Genomic DNA, 14,808 nt, shown 5'->3' with positions numbered 1-14,808 from the left:
CTCAAACGGTTTCTTCTCTGAAGCATTGGGGGGAAAAAATCTGGAGCTATACAAAAGATCCTCAGCTGACTGAGGAGCAAACAACATATGTTCTTGAACATCTGTGCTTTTCCTGAGCTATTTTTTTCCATTATTGTCAAGAGAAAAGAAGTTTAGTGGAATGTTTCTCCACAGAGGCACAAGTCTATAATATTCCCTGTTGATTACATATAAAAGACACAAAATATTAGTTTATTAAAAGCAGCTTCAACCATTGCTGTACAAAGCAGTTTTCCGATGGAACAGATTTATGAAGTAACGGCTGAAAGGTATGCAGATCACAAGATCCATGACAAACGTACTTTATTACACGGATCAGAAATTCCATATGTACTAGCAGTTACTGTACAATGATACACAACACCCAACTAAGACCACTTAAAGGTTTTTGCTGATATTGAAAACTACAAAGACACAATGTGAGAGTGAGAAAGTGTTTCATAAGATAGCATAATGCCAAGACAATTCATCGCTTTAGGAAATAAAATACATTCTGCATATTATAAACTTAATATATTATAAAGCTATGCTATTCTTTAAATTAAAATTCGAAAGTCTTTACCCCATTCATTGTTTAAAGCAGATGTTTATAACGTTTTTTCCATACTTTAATTTGAAACTTGGTTGAATGAGTACCAGACTTAACATTAATAAAATTAAGATTTCAGATTTTGTTATTTCCATCAAAAAAAGATACTTAAGTCTACAATCATGTAGCACCAAAAGACTGAATAGAGCAAAATAAACCCAATACATTTCAAATACAACATTTTTATATAAGGAATTTCTTGGCTTAAAAGAATGTCAGCAACTTTTGACCTGAATTCCAAGTACAATATTTGAACCCATTCTACTATATTTCACTTGGTTTTCCAGCCTGAGCTTGACAGGGTACTACTCCCACTTCAGCTCATTACTTCTCCCAGTTATCTTGATTACAAGGTTCCTCTTTAGATGCAGTCAGGCCCTCTTTATGACTTTGCATCATAGGTATTCATTCTATACTCAGAACAGTTTTGTTCACTACTTAAAAGTTGCACTACCTATTCGGTTTTCTAATCTGAAATTAGGGATAAGAGTATTGTTCCCACACCTTTCTTTGTTTTATATAAGTGAATTTAGCACAATAAGCATTCTCTAAATGTTGGCCCTTTTTGTTGTTGTTTACTACTACCCTAATGAATGAGTCTTACGTGACATGAAATTGTGTTGTTTCCCTGTTCTAAAATAGGTGTGAAAGACCTTTGACATTCAACTATGTAAATTTTAGCATTTTTTTCCTAAGCAGGCCCAACCTTGGCTCTGGTCCTTCTAGCTGCCTGATAGCCCCTGTGGACAGCAGAATGGCTTTTAAACTCTTGTAAGCCTTTAAAGGTCATCCCTCACCCACAAACCCTTTCTTGTAAAACAGGTATGTGTCTGCTGTAATAGTGTTCTCATATGCCAGCAAATACTAGGAAAAAATAATTATTTATATTTGTGCCTAGCACATAGTTGAATCAATCTGCCAGCCACTTAGCTAGTAAGATTACCCAAGTCTAATATCTGAATTTCAATTGTAGTGCTTATAAATTTGGCAATTCTGGCCAGGCACAGTGGTGCATGCCTATAACCCCAGTGGCTCTGAAAGCTGAGACCAGAAGATCACAAGTTCAAAGCCAGCCTCAGCAACTGCAAGGCGCTAAGTCACTCAGTGAGACCCTGTCTCTAAATAAAACACAAAATAGGGCTGGGGATTTGGCTCAGTGGTTCAGTGCCCCTGAGTTCAATCCCTGGTACAAAATAAATAAATAGATAGATAGATAAATAGATAGACACATAGATACATATAGATAGATAGATAGATCTGGCAATTCCTTGATGTCTCTTTAGAGGCCCCTAATTTTATTTTGTGACTAGCACTTCACTAGCCTAAACTATACACCATTGTCTCTGTCACCACCCACCAGTACATTTCAGATGGTTGAATCAAGTCATTTATAGCTAGATAGTTTTTCTTCTCCAGCTTCTAAAAATCCTAGATATGTAGGTCCAAATTTTGAAAACATTCAAATTTCTTAACAAGCAAATATACACTGTTGCACACTTTATATAGCATGCAAAGTAGTGGAAAAAGATAGGCATCTACATTAATTTGACAACAGAAAAAATAATGTGGTCAAAACCACTACTTAGAGCTTCAACTGCAGTTCACATTTCTTTTCAGTAGCAGCCTGTGCAATGATGATCATGGCCATACCTTCTTCTTTTGGAAAAGGTAGGTCCATTCCTAATGAAGAGTTTCTTAGGGAAATCCAATCTGTTTTAGGTCCAGAGGTTTGAGGAGCATTCTATGAATCATTTCTTTACTAAAGCCTGCTCTTTATCTGATCCTGAGTCTGTATCAACCTAACCCATCATGGGTTGAACCAAAAATTAAGTGTTCTACCCTAAAATCACCTTTTTCTTTTAGCAATTTTGGGCATCCTGAAGAGGCAGATTGTCATTCTAAGAGTATAGGCTCTAGGGCCCAGCTGCCTGAATTTGAATCGCAGGTCTCCTGGTTTTGTATACATGGCCTGTGTGCCTCAGTTTCATTCTGTGTAAAGAGAGAATATTAGCACCCAACTCAGGATTGCTGGATGAATTAAATGATTTAATACTTTATGCTATTTTGATTATTCTTAAATATTTGAATTAAAAAAAAAAAACTTTACATTCAATTCCTAATGCAATAGCTCAACCTAATTCCAAAAATGATTTGGTATTTAGCTTGAGCTCCACCTGGTGGTTTTACAGTTCTCTGGAAAACATCAGTCAAATTAAGAGGACAAATTTTAAAAAGATAAAGGGCTGGGGTTGAGCTCAGCAGTAGTGTGCTCCCCTCACATGCAGAGGCCCTGGGTTTGATCCTCAGCACCACATAAAAATAAAATAAAGGTATTATATCCATCTACAACTAAAAAAATTTTTTTAAAAAGATAAGTTAATAATAGATATAAGTGCTATACTATACTTCTCGATTTATCACACCCTGCACTACTTTTGAAACGTCAGTCTAAATTTCTGTGTGTATGTGTATGTGGTACTGGAGATTGAACCTGACTCTATGAATGTTAGGCAAGTGCTCTATCACTGACCTACATGTCCAACCTATTTTAAATATTTGAAGTTATCCACTAACTTCTGAAATGAAATAGAGTTAATTAAGAAAAGCCTATTAAAATAACTTCAATTATTTTACTGGCATTAAATTTTATAGATTCCAATATTCTATAGGATTTTGGTCATATCCTATCTATCTATACTGTGCCCCAGCCTCCTAGGACTCTTGGCACAGTTTGTGACCTCATGGCCAAGTGAATTTATTCTAAAAATTTTCACCCTTCACTTGATTTTTCTGGTGTATTTAACGTCTTCTGAGCAGGTGCACAGTTCTCAGTTCTAAGTACCCAGGTAATAATATTACCCAGTACCTAGAAAAGTCCCTGGCACAAAGGAAGTACTCAATAAATATTTCATTATGTCAGTAAACAAATAAAATTATTAATCTGATTAGACTGAAATTTCAGAGGAAATGAGAAATTTAGATTGATTAAAGTTGACTGAAATTAGCAAATTATAGCAAGATATTTAACTAAAACTAACTTCCATTATAGTACCAACATTTTCGATAGTGTATTCTATTTCTCAGAAACTGACCTATATAAGACCATATAATAATAAAGTAACATTTCCTGTCATTCTTTGGGTATATAGCATTACCCAAATTGATGTGACCACAAATTTTTTTTTTCTCCCAAAAGCACCTGGAGAAGTGGATTCTGAAAAACATACGCTGGGAAAGCTGTACTATATTATATTTAGGCTACACAATATTAAAACTGAAGAACATTAAGTAAGTTTCTAGGAAAAATTTGAGGTACTTTAATTTGAAACATTGATTTGTATAAATTCACATATTCCATCTAAGACTTTTAAAAAATTTAATGGAAATTTCTGGTCTTCTCTAGTACTGGGAAACCTTCATAATGTACAAAAGAAGAAAAGATCAAAGTTTTACACACAAAATATCTTTTATTCTGAATTACAGAAATCAAAACTTCAATCTAGTACTATTTATAAGACCCACTGATGTCACATTTTTAAAAAATATAACCACATAATAGCTTTTTAAATTTGAGTTTGCTCAAATTTGTCAGTTTATCATTTTACCTTTATTGGATGATTTTACCAAGTTGTAAGATCCAACAATTACAACCACATCAATTTTTTTTTTTTTTTTGGCACCAGGGATTGAATTTAGGGGCACTCAACCACTAAGCCACACCCCAAACCTTTTTATTTTTTGATACATGGTCTCAGTTGCTAAATTGCTGAGGCTGTCGTTGAACTTGTGATCCACCTGCCTAAATCTCCTGAGCTGCTGGGATCACATGTGTGTTCCAACACACCTGGTAAACCATATTAATTCTTGACAGAATTTTGATGTCTTATAGTATATAGATATTGAGTGACATCCAATTAAAACATCAATATACCTTTCATTTACTAAAGAAAATACTTTATTCAAGTTCCTAAAACAAACTTGAGGGGTTATTCTGGGTTTGAATTGAAGACAAAAAGTCAACTTAAAATATGAAAATGAATAGTTTTCATTTAGTGACAGTCAAAATCAATGTATACATTCTCCAATCAAACATCTGTCCCATGTAGAATTCTTCAAGTTTTAAGAGTCTACCAGGCCAAACCCTTTGCTGCCTTTGCTGCTTTTGCTTTGCTCTTCCCCTTTCCTTTTTCTCGCTTTGCCTTCAGTCTTTTTCTTTGCCTCTGGTTCATCCACACAGGGTACTGTCCATGCTGGTCTAGAAGAGTCTTTTTGTTTCTCTTAATCTCAGTCTCCATTTTCATGTCATCTGAATAAAAAAAAATATGGAGAAACTATTAACACTTACCCCGTGAAAGCATATGAATGCATTGTGCCTATCAGAACTGAAGGCAGACTGAAACTACAGAAAACCCTTTTCTAGAATGCTCTCATTCACTCAAACAAAACTCCTCACAGCAAACTTGACAAAATCAGACACATGCTATATATTACTATAATCATGAATGACCTAAGTGTTTGTAACTATAGGCACCATCTATTTACTCACTGAGGAACTTTCTAAAGAATGTTGTCCTGATTGTGCTTTGGAATAATAAAGTCAAAAAGGAAGCATTAGGATTTATGGCTTTGAGCTACTGAATTAGTGGATAAATGTATGGTTCTGAGCACATATGAATTGTAAGAATGCTTACAATTGTAAGAATGCTTACAATTGTAAGAATGCTTACAATTGTAAGAATGCTTACAATAAGAATTCTCATATTAAGTGATTCCTTGAGTTACATAAGACAGTTGAGCCAGTAAGAAGTGCACCCATACTTCTAATGGACAGGTCTTATAAGTAAATGATGAGGAATGACTGGCCATTTCTTATGAACTTGAACTAAATTTTAATGAACTTAGAAAGAACTTAAATGAAGTCAATGGAATGGTTCAACAGCAGGCTGTGGTAACAAAGATAAGCATACAACAGAGAAGAAAGACCTGGACACATCCTGGGGCTGTGCTGGGGTTGCCACACTTCTAACCAGGCAATACCCAGAGACCCAGCTCTACTAACAGGGAACTTGGCTGAAGTTCCATGAAACTATGCTATGGCATATCTGCCACTAATCTTATTAGCTGGTAAGGAACATGCCCAGAATGTCCCTCTCATGTACTTAACCAAGTTATACAAGATCTTCTATCATATTTACTACCTGATGTTATATTTGATAGTCACCATTGTTTCCATGCTGCCTAAAATAGTGCTAGTATTTAATAGTTACTCAGTAACTAGTAGTTGAGTGATTACTTTAGGTAGGTTCTGTTAAGAACATGGAAAAAAGACTTGAGATTTTAAGCATGCCAGTGATATAATCTGATTTATATTCTAAAAAGATCACACTGGGTAATATGTAGAAGATAAACCAAAAAGGAAAAAGCTGAAGAAGACAGAAGCAAAAAGGTTACTATAATGGTATAGGCAAGAGATGATGGTTGTTTTAGTCAGCTTTTTTGCTGCTGTGACTAAAAGATCTGACCAGAACAATTTGAGGGCTCACAGTTTCAAAGATCTTAATCCACTCAAGATGAGGCAGAACATCATGGAGGAGTATGTGACAGAGGGAAGCAGCTCACTTGGTGATCAAGAAACAGAAGGAGTCTCCACTCTCCATATACAAAATATATACCACAAAACCACACCCCAATTCCCACCTCCTCCAGACAAACCCTATTATTTCAATTACCACTCGGTTACTCCTATCAGGGGATTAATTCATTGACTGGGTTAACATCTTATAACCCAATCATTTCTACTTTGAACCTTCTTGCATTGTCTCACACATGAGTTTTTGGGGGACACCTCACATTCAAACCATAACAATAGTCATTTGAATTAAGATGAATGAAGGAAAAAAATAGATTCTGCTGAAATTTTGAAATAATAAATAAGATTTGTTAATGGTTTAGATATAGAGGAAAAAAGAAAGGATGACTACTAGTTTTGTGGCTTAAGAAACTGGGTAGGCAGCTGAAAAAATAGAAATAAGGAACATGAACTTTAAGAGCAGCGATAAAGAACCATCTTGATTACTAAGTGGGACTCTCCTCACTCTCAGTCCTGTCCCCATTTAGCTCCTGAAATACTCTAAGAATGAGGGCATTCCCTAGACATTCCCTAGGCAGGAGATGGATGAGAGAATGCCTCTTTGAGGATGATGAGAAAAAAGAGCCATAAATTCTGACATAGGAGATCTCCTAACAGGACCTCCTGTGTTCACTCCAATGACTCTACAGGTCTAGCAGTTAATAGACCCTCCTCCATGCCTTCACTCCTTCCAGCTTCCAATCATCATATTAGTGCCTCACTTAAATACAAGCAATGAGTACTGATCACCAGATACTTGCGAAAAACCTCCAATATAGAGATAGAGATAAAAATTTAGGAACAGAAGGGTGGGGATGAGATAGGGAGAAGCCCAAAAGAAAGATAGATGATGCAAACAGTAGATCCAAATTTCAAAAACAACTATAATTAATAACCCCAGTGAGATCAAAGAAAATATAGATCCATTAAGAACAGGAGGTTATAAAAATTAAACAATAAAAGGGGGGAAAAAACTTTGGAAATGAAAATTAGTAACATTAGGGCTGGGGATGTGGCTCAAGCGGTAGCGCTCTCGCCTGGCATGCGTGTGGCCCGGGTTCGATTCTCAGCACCACATACAAAACACCGAAAACTTAAAAAAATAAAAATAAAAAAAATATTAAAAAGAAAATTAGTAACATTAAATAACACAAGAACTAGAAAATAAAGTTGAGGAAATTACAGAATATAACAAAAGAAAAGAGAGGAGAGAAAAGAGAAACAGGAGAGAAAAGAAAATTAAAGGAACAATTCAAGACTCAGGAGTGCATGGGAATCTGGCATACAGATTTTAAAATCTTTGGCTTTATTAGTCATTAGGGAAATACAAATCAAAATTGTGGGACACTAACCCTGTACATTGCTGGTGCAAAAGTAAAATAGTGTGGCTGAGGTGGAAAAGAATAAACAAAGAATGATATGATCCAGCACTGCCATTTATAAGTATATTCCACCCCCCAAAAAAACAAAAGCAGGCATTAAAAAAAAAAAAACTTATACACAAATGTTCACAAGAGCACTACTTATAATAGTGAGAAGGTAGAAGCAACCCAAATGAAATGGATATGGATAAAATGAATGGATAAATGAAATACAGTATACAAAGCAGACTATTAACTTAAAAAGGAAGTATTGATATATGCTACAACATGGGTGAAACTCAAAAATATTATGCTAAGTAAGAAAAGAAAGGCACAAAAGACTGCATATTGTATGATTCCATTTCATATTCAAAACAAGTACATAAAGACACAAAGCACATTAGTGGTTGTTGGAGGCATAGGGTTCAAGGCTCTTTAATAGGTACAGGGTTTCTTTTTAGATGGTGAAAATGTTTTGGAACTAGAGATGATGGTTACATAAAACTGTAAATGTACTAAGTGCAACTGAATAGTATACTGTAGGGAGAGGGATTGAGAAGAAAGAGAAAATTTAAAAATGGTCATTTTGAAGAATGGGAAAGGAAACTTTTAGGATTGTAAGGTTGAAGAATACTGCTCTCTTCCCTGACCATATACACCACATAAACATTATTTCAAGAGTATGGATGCTGGGCTGAGGATGTGGCTCAAGCGGTAGTGCACTCACCTGGCATGCGCGCAGCACCACATACAAATAAAGATGTTGTGTCTGCCGAAAACTAAAAAATAAATATTAAAAAATTCTCTCTCTCTTTTTTTAAAAAAAATTAGAGAATGGATGCTGAGAGTGCTTAATTCAACTTGCTGCCAAATTGGTGCATTAGGATGTGAGATCCAAGAAACTTTTTGCTCTGCTGAAACTAGCACCTTATACAGTCTCTACCTTAAGACTATGGTTAAGACACAGAGGTCCCTGGAATTTGTGAAAATAAAATCCAGTGAAACTGTAATTTTCAGGATAACTGATAAGTACATAAGACTCACAGTATGTTAAGCTTGCAAAGAAGCCCTCTTTCTATTCTGTGGGGACTGACTGAATTGTGCACCCTTCCAACAAGTCTAGGTTTGTTTCCTGTAGTATCATCTACTCCTCAAGCAGATTATTGTTTAATTACACAAGATCCATCTTGAATAATCCACAATATGACTATCCACATGAACTGATTTTAAAAGTTTAGCACAGAATTTCTTGTAGCAATGTAGCCTTCAATAATAAACGTGAGCAGATTTGAAGGTAGGCACAGAGCAGTTACAAAAAAAAAAAAAAACCCACAAAAAGAAACTAATATATATATTTTTTTAATAAAGCACATAAACTCACCTTTTTCATCATTCACCACACTCTGCGTTTTCTCTTGGCAATGTTTAGGTACCACCACAGTTGCTATTTCTTCAACATCTTTCATTAAAACATCACTGCCAACTTTGAGAATATTTTTAAGTCTGTTGAGCTCTTTCGGAGCATTCTTTTTCCTCTTTTCAGCCCGCATCTTCCTTTTCCACTTACTCCGTAAGCTTTTAGCCATCTTTTACCTGGCAGTTAACAAAAATATACATTCAAAAGCAAATTGTTTACTACTAAAAAAAAGGCATATACTTGGGAAATCAAGACACCAGGTATTTCTCTACAAAACAGGAAAAAATAGAAGATAAACTCTTCACTCTTCAAGATTTATGACAGCTTAATGTGCAACTTATGTGAGGGTCAATATGGCTCCTATTGTCACTAAATAAATAACAATTAAGAACGTTAAATCAAACTCCTAGCGGTAAAAGTCAAACTGTAAATAAAGCCAATTCTGAAACCTCCTTGGTTTCCCTACAAAATAGAGTAATTTCCCCCCAAATGCAAAGAGCATCACCATCTTAAGTTTACTAATTAGGAAATGACTTTGACAAACTGCCCTCCAAAGGAATGTGGGTACCAGGAAAGTAGAGGTTACAGATTGTATTCACCGTTGAATTCCTCAGTCCACAGCAGTTCACGCACAGTAAAGGATGAAGGGTGACTAGCTGAATACCAAAACACGAATGCCAGCAATCACAAACCTACTTGACCACCTTGTCTACAAGGACCCAAGCCCGGCAGGGGGACAGCATACAGGATTGCGGAATAGTCTTTGAGGGTCAGAGTTAACCTTAGCACGTCTGAGAGACAAGAAAAGGCTTCATTTTACACAGAAAATGAGGAAGTCAAAGGGCCGCCATCAGGAGCCAGGGTCTCTCGTCCTTGACCGAGTCCTGGCTTTTTACACCGAAGAGATCAAACATGGCGCAAGAGGGTCAAAGCTTGGCACGAAATTTTCCACAGGCAGCAAATCAAGCCCCAGGTCTCACACCCCACTGTACCCCGGAGGGAAGACGCAAACAACAAACTCACAAGATCACGTTTTCCAAGCAGCACGCCACCGACTGGAAGCCCCCAACTTCCGGCTTCCGGCCGGTGAGCGCAGTGCATGCCGGGAGTCAGTACGGCCGCTAAAGCTTCAGAGGCGGGGCAGGCGCTGACACGCCTTCTGCTTTAGGGTTGCGCAGAGACTTTGAACCCTGGCTGGTCCCATAACTGTACAGAAGTAGGATTTAGCCAATTCTAAACTGCGTTCCAGTTCCAGTCAGCGGTCTGGACGTGTGTTTACCTGCTTCTGGGAAGTGGGCGCATTAGCACCCGGAACTTATCACAGGGAGTGAATCCCGCCTGGGAACTGTGCACCCAGGTAGAGCAAAGCCCACCTTTAAAAGCTGACCTCACTGGCACCAGGTACTCTAGAGGTTGCTTAAAGCCAATCATCTTAGATCACGTGTTCTTTCAGAGATGTATTGAGGTCATCCTTATTTGCAGCCTGGAAACTCACTCCCATCTTGGTTTATGATCTTGTTGTAGGGACAGATGAGGCAAGGCACCTAAGATAGCAGGAGACAGTTTTATTTGACTGCAGCCAGGTTCAGAGGGCACAGCTTTTGCTGTAATCAATCAATACCCTGTACCCCGAGGTCAGTAGTTCCAGAATTTTATACCCACTATATAAGGGGAGGGACTCAGAAGTTCACAGTCTGCAGAAGTTCACATAAAAGCAGGTTTTTTTCTTTTATTGTTCTGGGCAAGTTAACCCTTCAAGGACAACGCCTGAGACAGGGAGAGCTTCTTCTCCCCTTTTATTCCTCCTCCTGCGGAGCCCAATTGGTAACTTCTCTTACCTTAAAATGTAGACATCTCTGTGAAGCCCAGCTCAAGGCCAAGGCCTTGTTTGCACATTGCTACAAACTACTATACTTGATACGTTTGTGAAAAACTAGTAATGGGGTGTCCAGCAGTAGAGTGCTGATATCTTCACTGCCAGTGGCCAAGTAAAACAGAACAACAGGAAAATAGGAAGTTTATCTACATTAAACTCTTTTGCTGACAGTCCCCAAATCAGCCATGTTGAAGATTTCTGGAGAAGCCCAGTTAAGACTTTTCTGTAGAGAAAGGGGGTGCCTCTACAATCTCACGGATGTACACATATGCCAAAACTCAGCAAATTGTACACTTTAAGTACTTGCAACTTATTTTGTCAGTTATGTCTCAAAACTGTCACCAAAATCAGAAAGTAATCCTATTCCAAAGGAGAATTTAAAGTATAAAATTTAATTGTTTCACTTCAAGTTGATGTTTACCTGTCTGAATGCTTCCATACCAGAAGTGCTACACCTAGGACATTGAGCTCATGAACAACACTGTTATTTAACGTATACTTTTTTTTTTCCTTTCAGTACTACCAGGGAATGAACTCAGGGGCACTTAAACACTGAGTCATATCCCCAGCCTGTTTTTGTATTTTATTTGGAGACAGGGTCTCAATGAGTTGCTTAGCACCCTGCTAAATTGCTGAGACTGGCTTTGAATTCTCAATTCTCAATTCTCCTGCCTCCGCCTCCCAAGTCAATGGGATTACAGGTGTGTGCCACTGGGCTGTCCCTAACTTATACTTCTTATGGTATAAGCATTAGAACCACACAGGTCGGTGTTGTATTTTTGGTTAGAACATTTGAGAATAATATGGTATTGAGAGTCTGGATTTCTTAGAACAAGTTCCCCCCCCCCCTCTTTTTTTAAACATTGGGCTGAAAAAATCCTAGGCTTAAAAAAAAAGAGAAAACCTAATTTCTTTAAATGGAAGATTGTTTCTATCTTATGTTAACTGTATACCTGTTTTTTCAAATTAGAATTTAGCCTCATTTCCCCAGAAATATATCTGCATATTGCATTTTATTATTTTTTTAAATATTTACATTTTATTATGACTTTTTTTTTTTCCAGCGGACACAACATCTTTATTTGTACATGGTGCTGAGGATCGAACCCAGGGCCGCACACATGCCAGGCGAGCGCGCTACCGCTTGAGCCACATCCCCAGCCCATGCATAATGCATTTTAAACTACAGTAAATTCCCTTTCACATAGTCAAAAATGACTGCCTCTTGCTTAACATACCTGGCAAAGACTTTTGAATAGAAATTTTGCAAAAGAAACAATAACCTATTATGAAAATTGTTGTGCTAAAATACATGTCACAATTCAGCATTACAAATACTTTATAAAACAATCATGGACTATGAAATAGGGGAAAAAAAGTTTTAACTCATGTCCAGTTTGTACAAATGAATTTCTAACAATAAATGGCCTTAGCATATTTAAAAACTCATAAGCCACTCTCATTCATACATTCAAGTATAAACTCTGCAGTAGGCACTTTGCTGGATATACAAAGGTGAAGGAAAACAAACAACTGTGTTTGGGACACTTTAATCCCTGATGGAGGAATAAGGATTAAGGGTCAACCTGGATATGGCTACAACTCAAGAGAGCTGGAAAGAGTTTATGGAACTAGAGGCACAGTGGGTAATGTTGAATACCAACCGATTCTCCATCCAAAAGGCATGCTAAACTACTGGCTTCATCCAGTGAGTGGAGTCCCTGATCTGCATAATGATTTAGTAAGAAACAAGAATATTTCTGGAATTCAGATGGTGACTTCATATTGCCAATTCCCTAGATCATGGATACTTCAGGACTAAACTCTACAAAGATACTAAGTAAAAACAACAACAAAAAATCTGTTCCCAGCTCCTCCAAAAACGCCTGCTGCTATCACTCATTGCCAGAACTACATGAAGTGAATTGAAGCTAGGTCTGAGAACTGTAAAGAAGTGAAGGCAGGTACATGGGACCCACAGCATCTCTTAAGCTGAATGATATTCAATAAACACAGTTCTCACTTCCTGCTCTTCTCTCATTCTCTTCCTACTTGTTGTTCTTTTGTCCCTTGTACACTGAGTTGCCAGTTGCTCTGTCAACCTGCTAATGCCACTTTCTTAGTATTTCTTAAATCTGCACATTTTCACCTCTGGTAAAAAACTGAAAATTGCACGTCATTGTACCTAGAAAATTGTCATGCCTATGCACAGTAGGACACATAAAGATGTACAGAGTAGTGTTAATGGTGACAGTAAGAAAGGAGCAACCATATAAAATTCATTAATAGAAAAATATATGATTTTGGTTCATGTAATATTTTATACCAGTGGTTTTCAAAACTTTTAGTGTGATCCCTTTAGACTTAATAATTATGGTATATATCAGAAATTAAAAAACTTTTTTGAAAATTTAAGTCATTTCAAAGGGAATTCATTAGGTGGCATTTTTATATTAAATAACTATTTCCTAAATAAAAAATAATTTAGTAAAAAGAATGGCATTGTTTTACATTTTAAAATGTCAAATCTGCCTTTGCTTATTGTCTTTAGTCACAATTCAGTCTATTCTGCATTTGGATCGAAATGATACTAATAACAGCAGCTTACATTAATTAATCATTTAGTTTCTGTATTTATCTCATTTTATCCTTCTGAAAGCCCAATTAGGCAGGATTTGTTACGATTATTCCCATTATAAAAATGAGGCAAGACCTATATAAGGAAGGGAAGTAACTTTTACAAACATGTAACTGGTCACATATAATAAGGATTCCAATCTAGATGTTTATACCTAACATGCTATGCTAAACTTGATTGTAAAGTATCACACAATTGGTTTTTCAACAATCAATTGATGATAGAGTCAATTAACATCTAAAAGTCATTGGAGACTAAATCTATATAACTAACTGAATTCAACTTAGTACGTATGAAATGATGTACTTAGTGAGTGTTATGGACTGTGTCCCTAAAAATTCATATTATGAAGTCCTAACTCTCAGTAGCTCAGCATATGAATGTATTTGGAGATAGGTCTTTAAAGAGTTAACTAAGGAAAAATGGTCATTAGGATGGACCTTAATTCAATGACTGATGTCCTTATAAGAGGAGGAAATTTGGACATAGACAAACACAGAGGGAAAACAAGGTAGAGACATTATGAAGCCAGCCATCTACAAGAAGAGAGGTCTCAGAAGAAACCAACCCTGTCTACAACCTGATCTTGGACTTTCTAGCCCACAGAACTATGGAGAAAATATATGTCTACTGTTTAAGCCACTCTTTCTATAGTACTTTGCTATGGCTGTCCTAGCAAACTTTATTTAATAAAATATTCTCCTCTTATTTGTTGGGGGATATATTCCAAGATTCCTGATGGATACCTAAAACATATAGTACCAAACCCTATGCATACTATGTTTTATCCTATACATGCATACTTCTGATAAACTTGAATTTATAAATTAGGCACAATAAGAGATCAACAATAATAAAATAGAAAAATTGAAACAATGTACTGTATAGTAAAAGTCATGTGTATAGTCTCTTTCAAAATATCTTATTGTTCTGTTTTCACCATTCTTTTTGTGATGTGAGACAATACAATGATTATGTGATGAGATGAAGTGAGATGATGCAGCACTGTGCTGTGTAGAGGTAAGCTACCATTGGTCTTCTGACAATGTGTCAGAAAGAAGATCCTGGATCACTGAGCCATGAAAAAATGGGTAATGTATGCAGTGTGGATATGCTGGACAAAGGGAAGATCATGTCCCGACCAGGATGGAGAAGGACAGCATGAGACTTCATCATGCTACTCAGAAGGGCATATGACTGGGGATAAAGTTGTAGCTCAGTGGTGGAGAACTTGCCTAGTATACATGAAGCCCTGGGTT

The 14,808-nt window shown here is 36.7% G+C and overlaps 1 protein-coding gene across 1 annotated transcript; it reads right to left on the bottom strand.

Annotated features, from left to right (window-relative positions):
* Nucleotides 1-4,565: 4,565 nt before the first annotated feature.
* Nucleotides 4,566-10,190, bottom strand: Llph (LLP homolog, long-term synaptic facilitation factor). The gene is made up of 3 exons (XM_015483050.2): nt 10,059-10,190; nt 9,000-9,211; nt 4,566-4,934 (listed from the first exon to the last, which is right to left on the bottom strand). The coding sequence occupies exons 2-3, from the start codon at nt 9,202-9,204 to the stop codon at nt 4,756-4,758; spliced, it is 384 nt and encodes a 127-aa protein (XP_015338536.1). The 5' UTR covers nt 9,205-9,211; nt 10,059-10,190; the 3' UTR covers nt 4,566-4,755.
* Nucleotides 10,191-14,808: the final 4,618 nt, after the last annotated feature.

Source organism: Marmota marmota, unplaced genomic scaffold (assembly GCF_001458135.2).
Source record: "Marmota marmota marmota unplaced genomic scaffold, marMar, whole genome shotgun sequence".
NCBI classification, from domain to species: Eukaryota; Metazoa; Chordata; class Mammalia; order Rodentia; family Sciuridae; genus Marmota; species Marmota marmota.
Note: the sequence above shows the minus strand (reverse complement) of the source record. Positions and strands in the feature narration are given on the sequence as shown.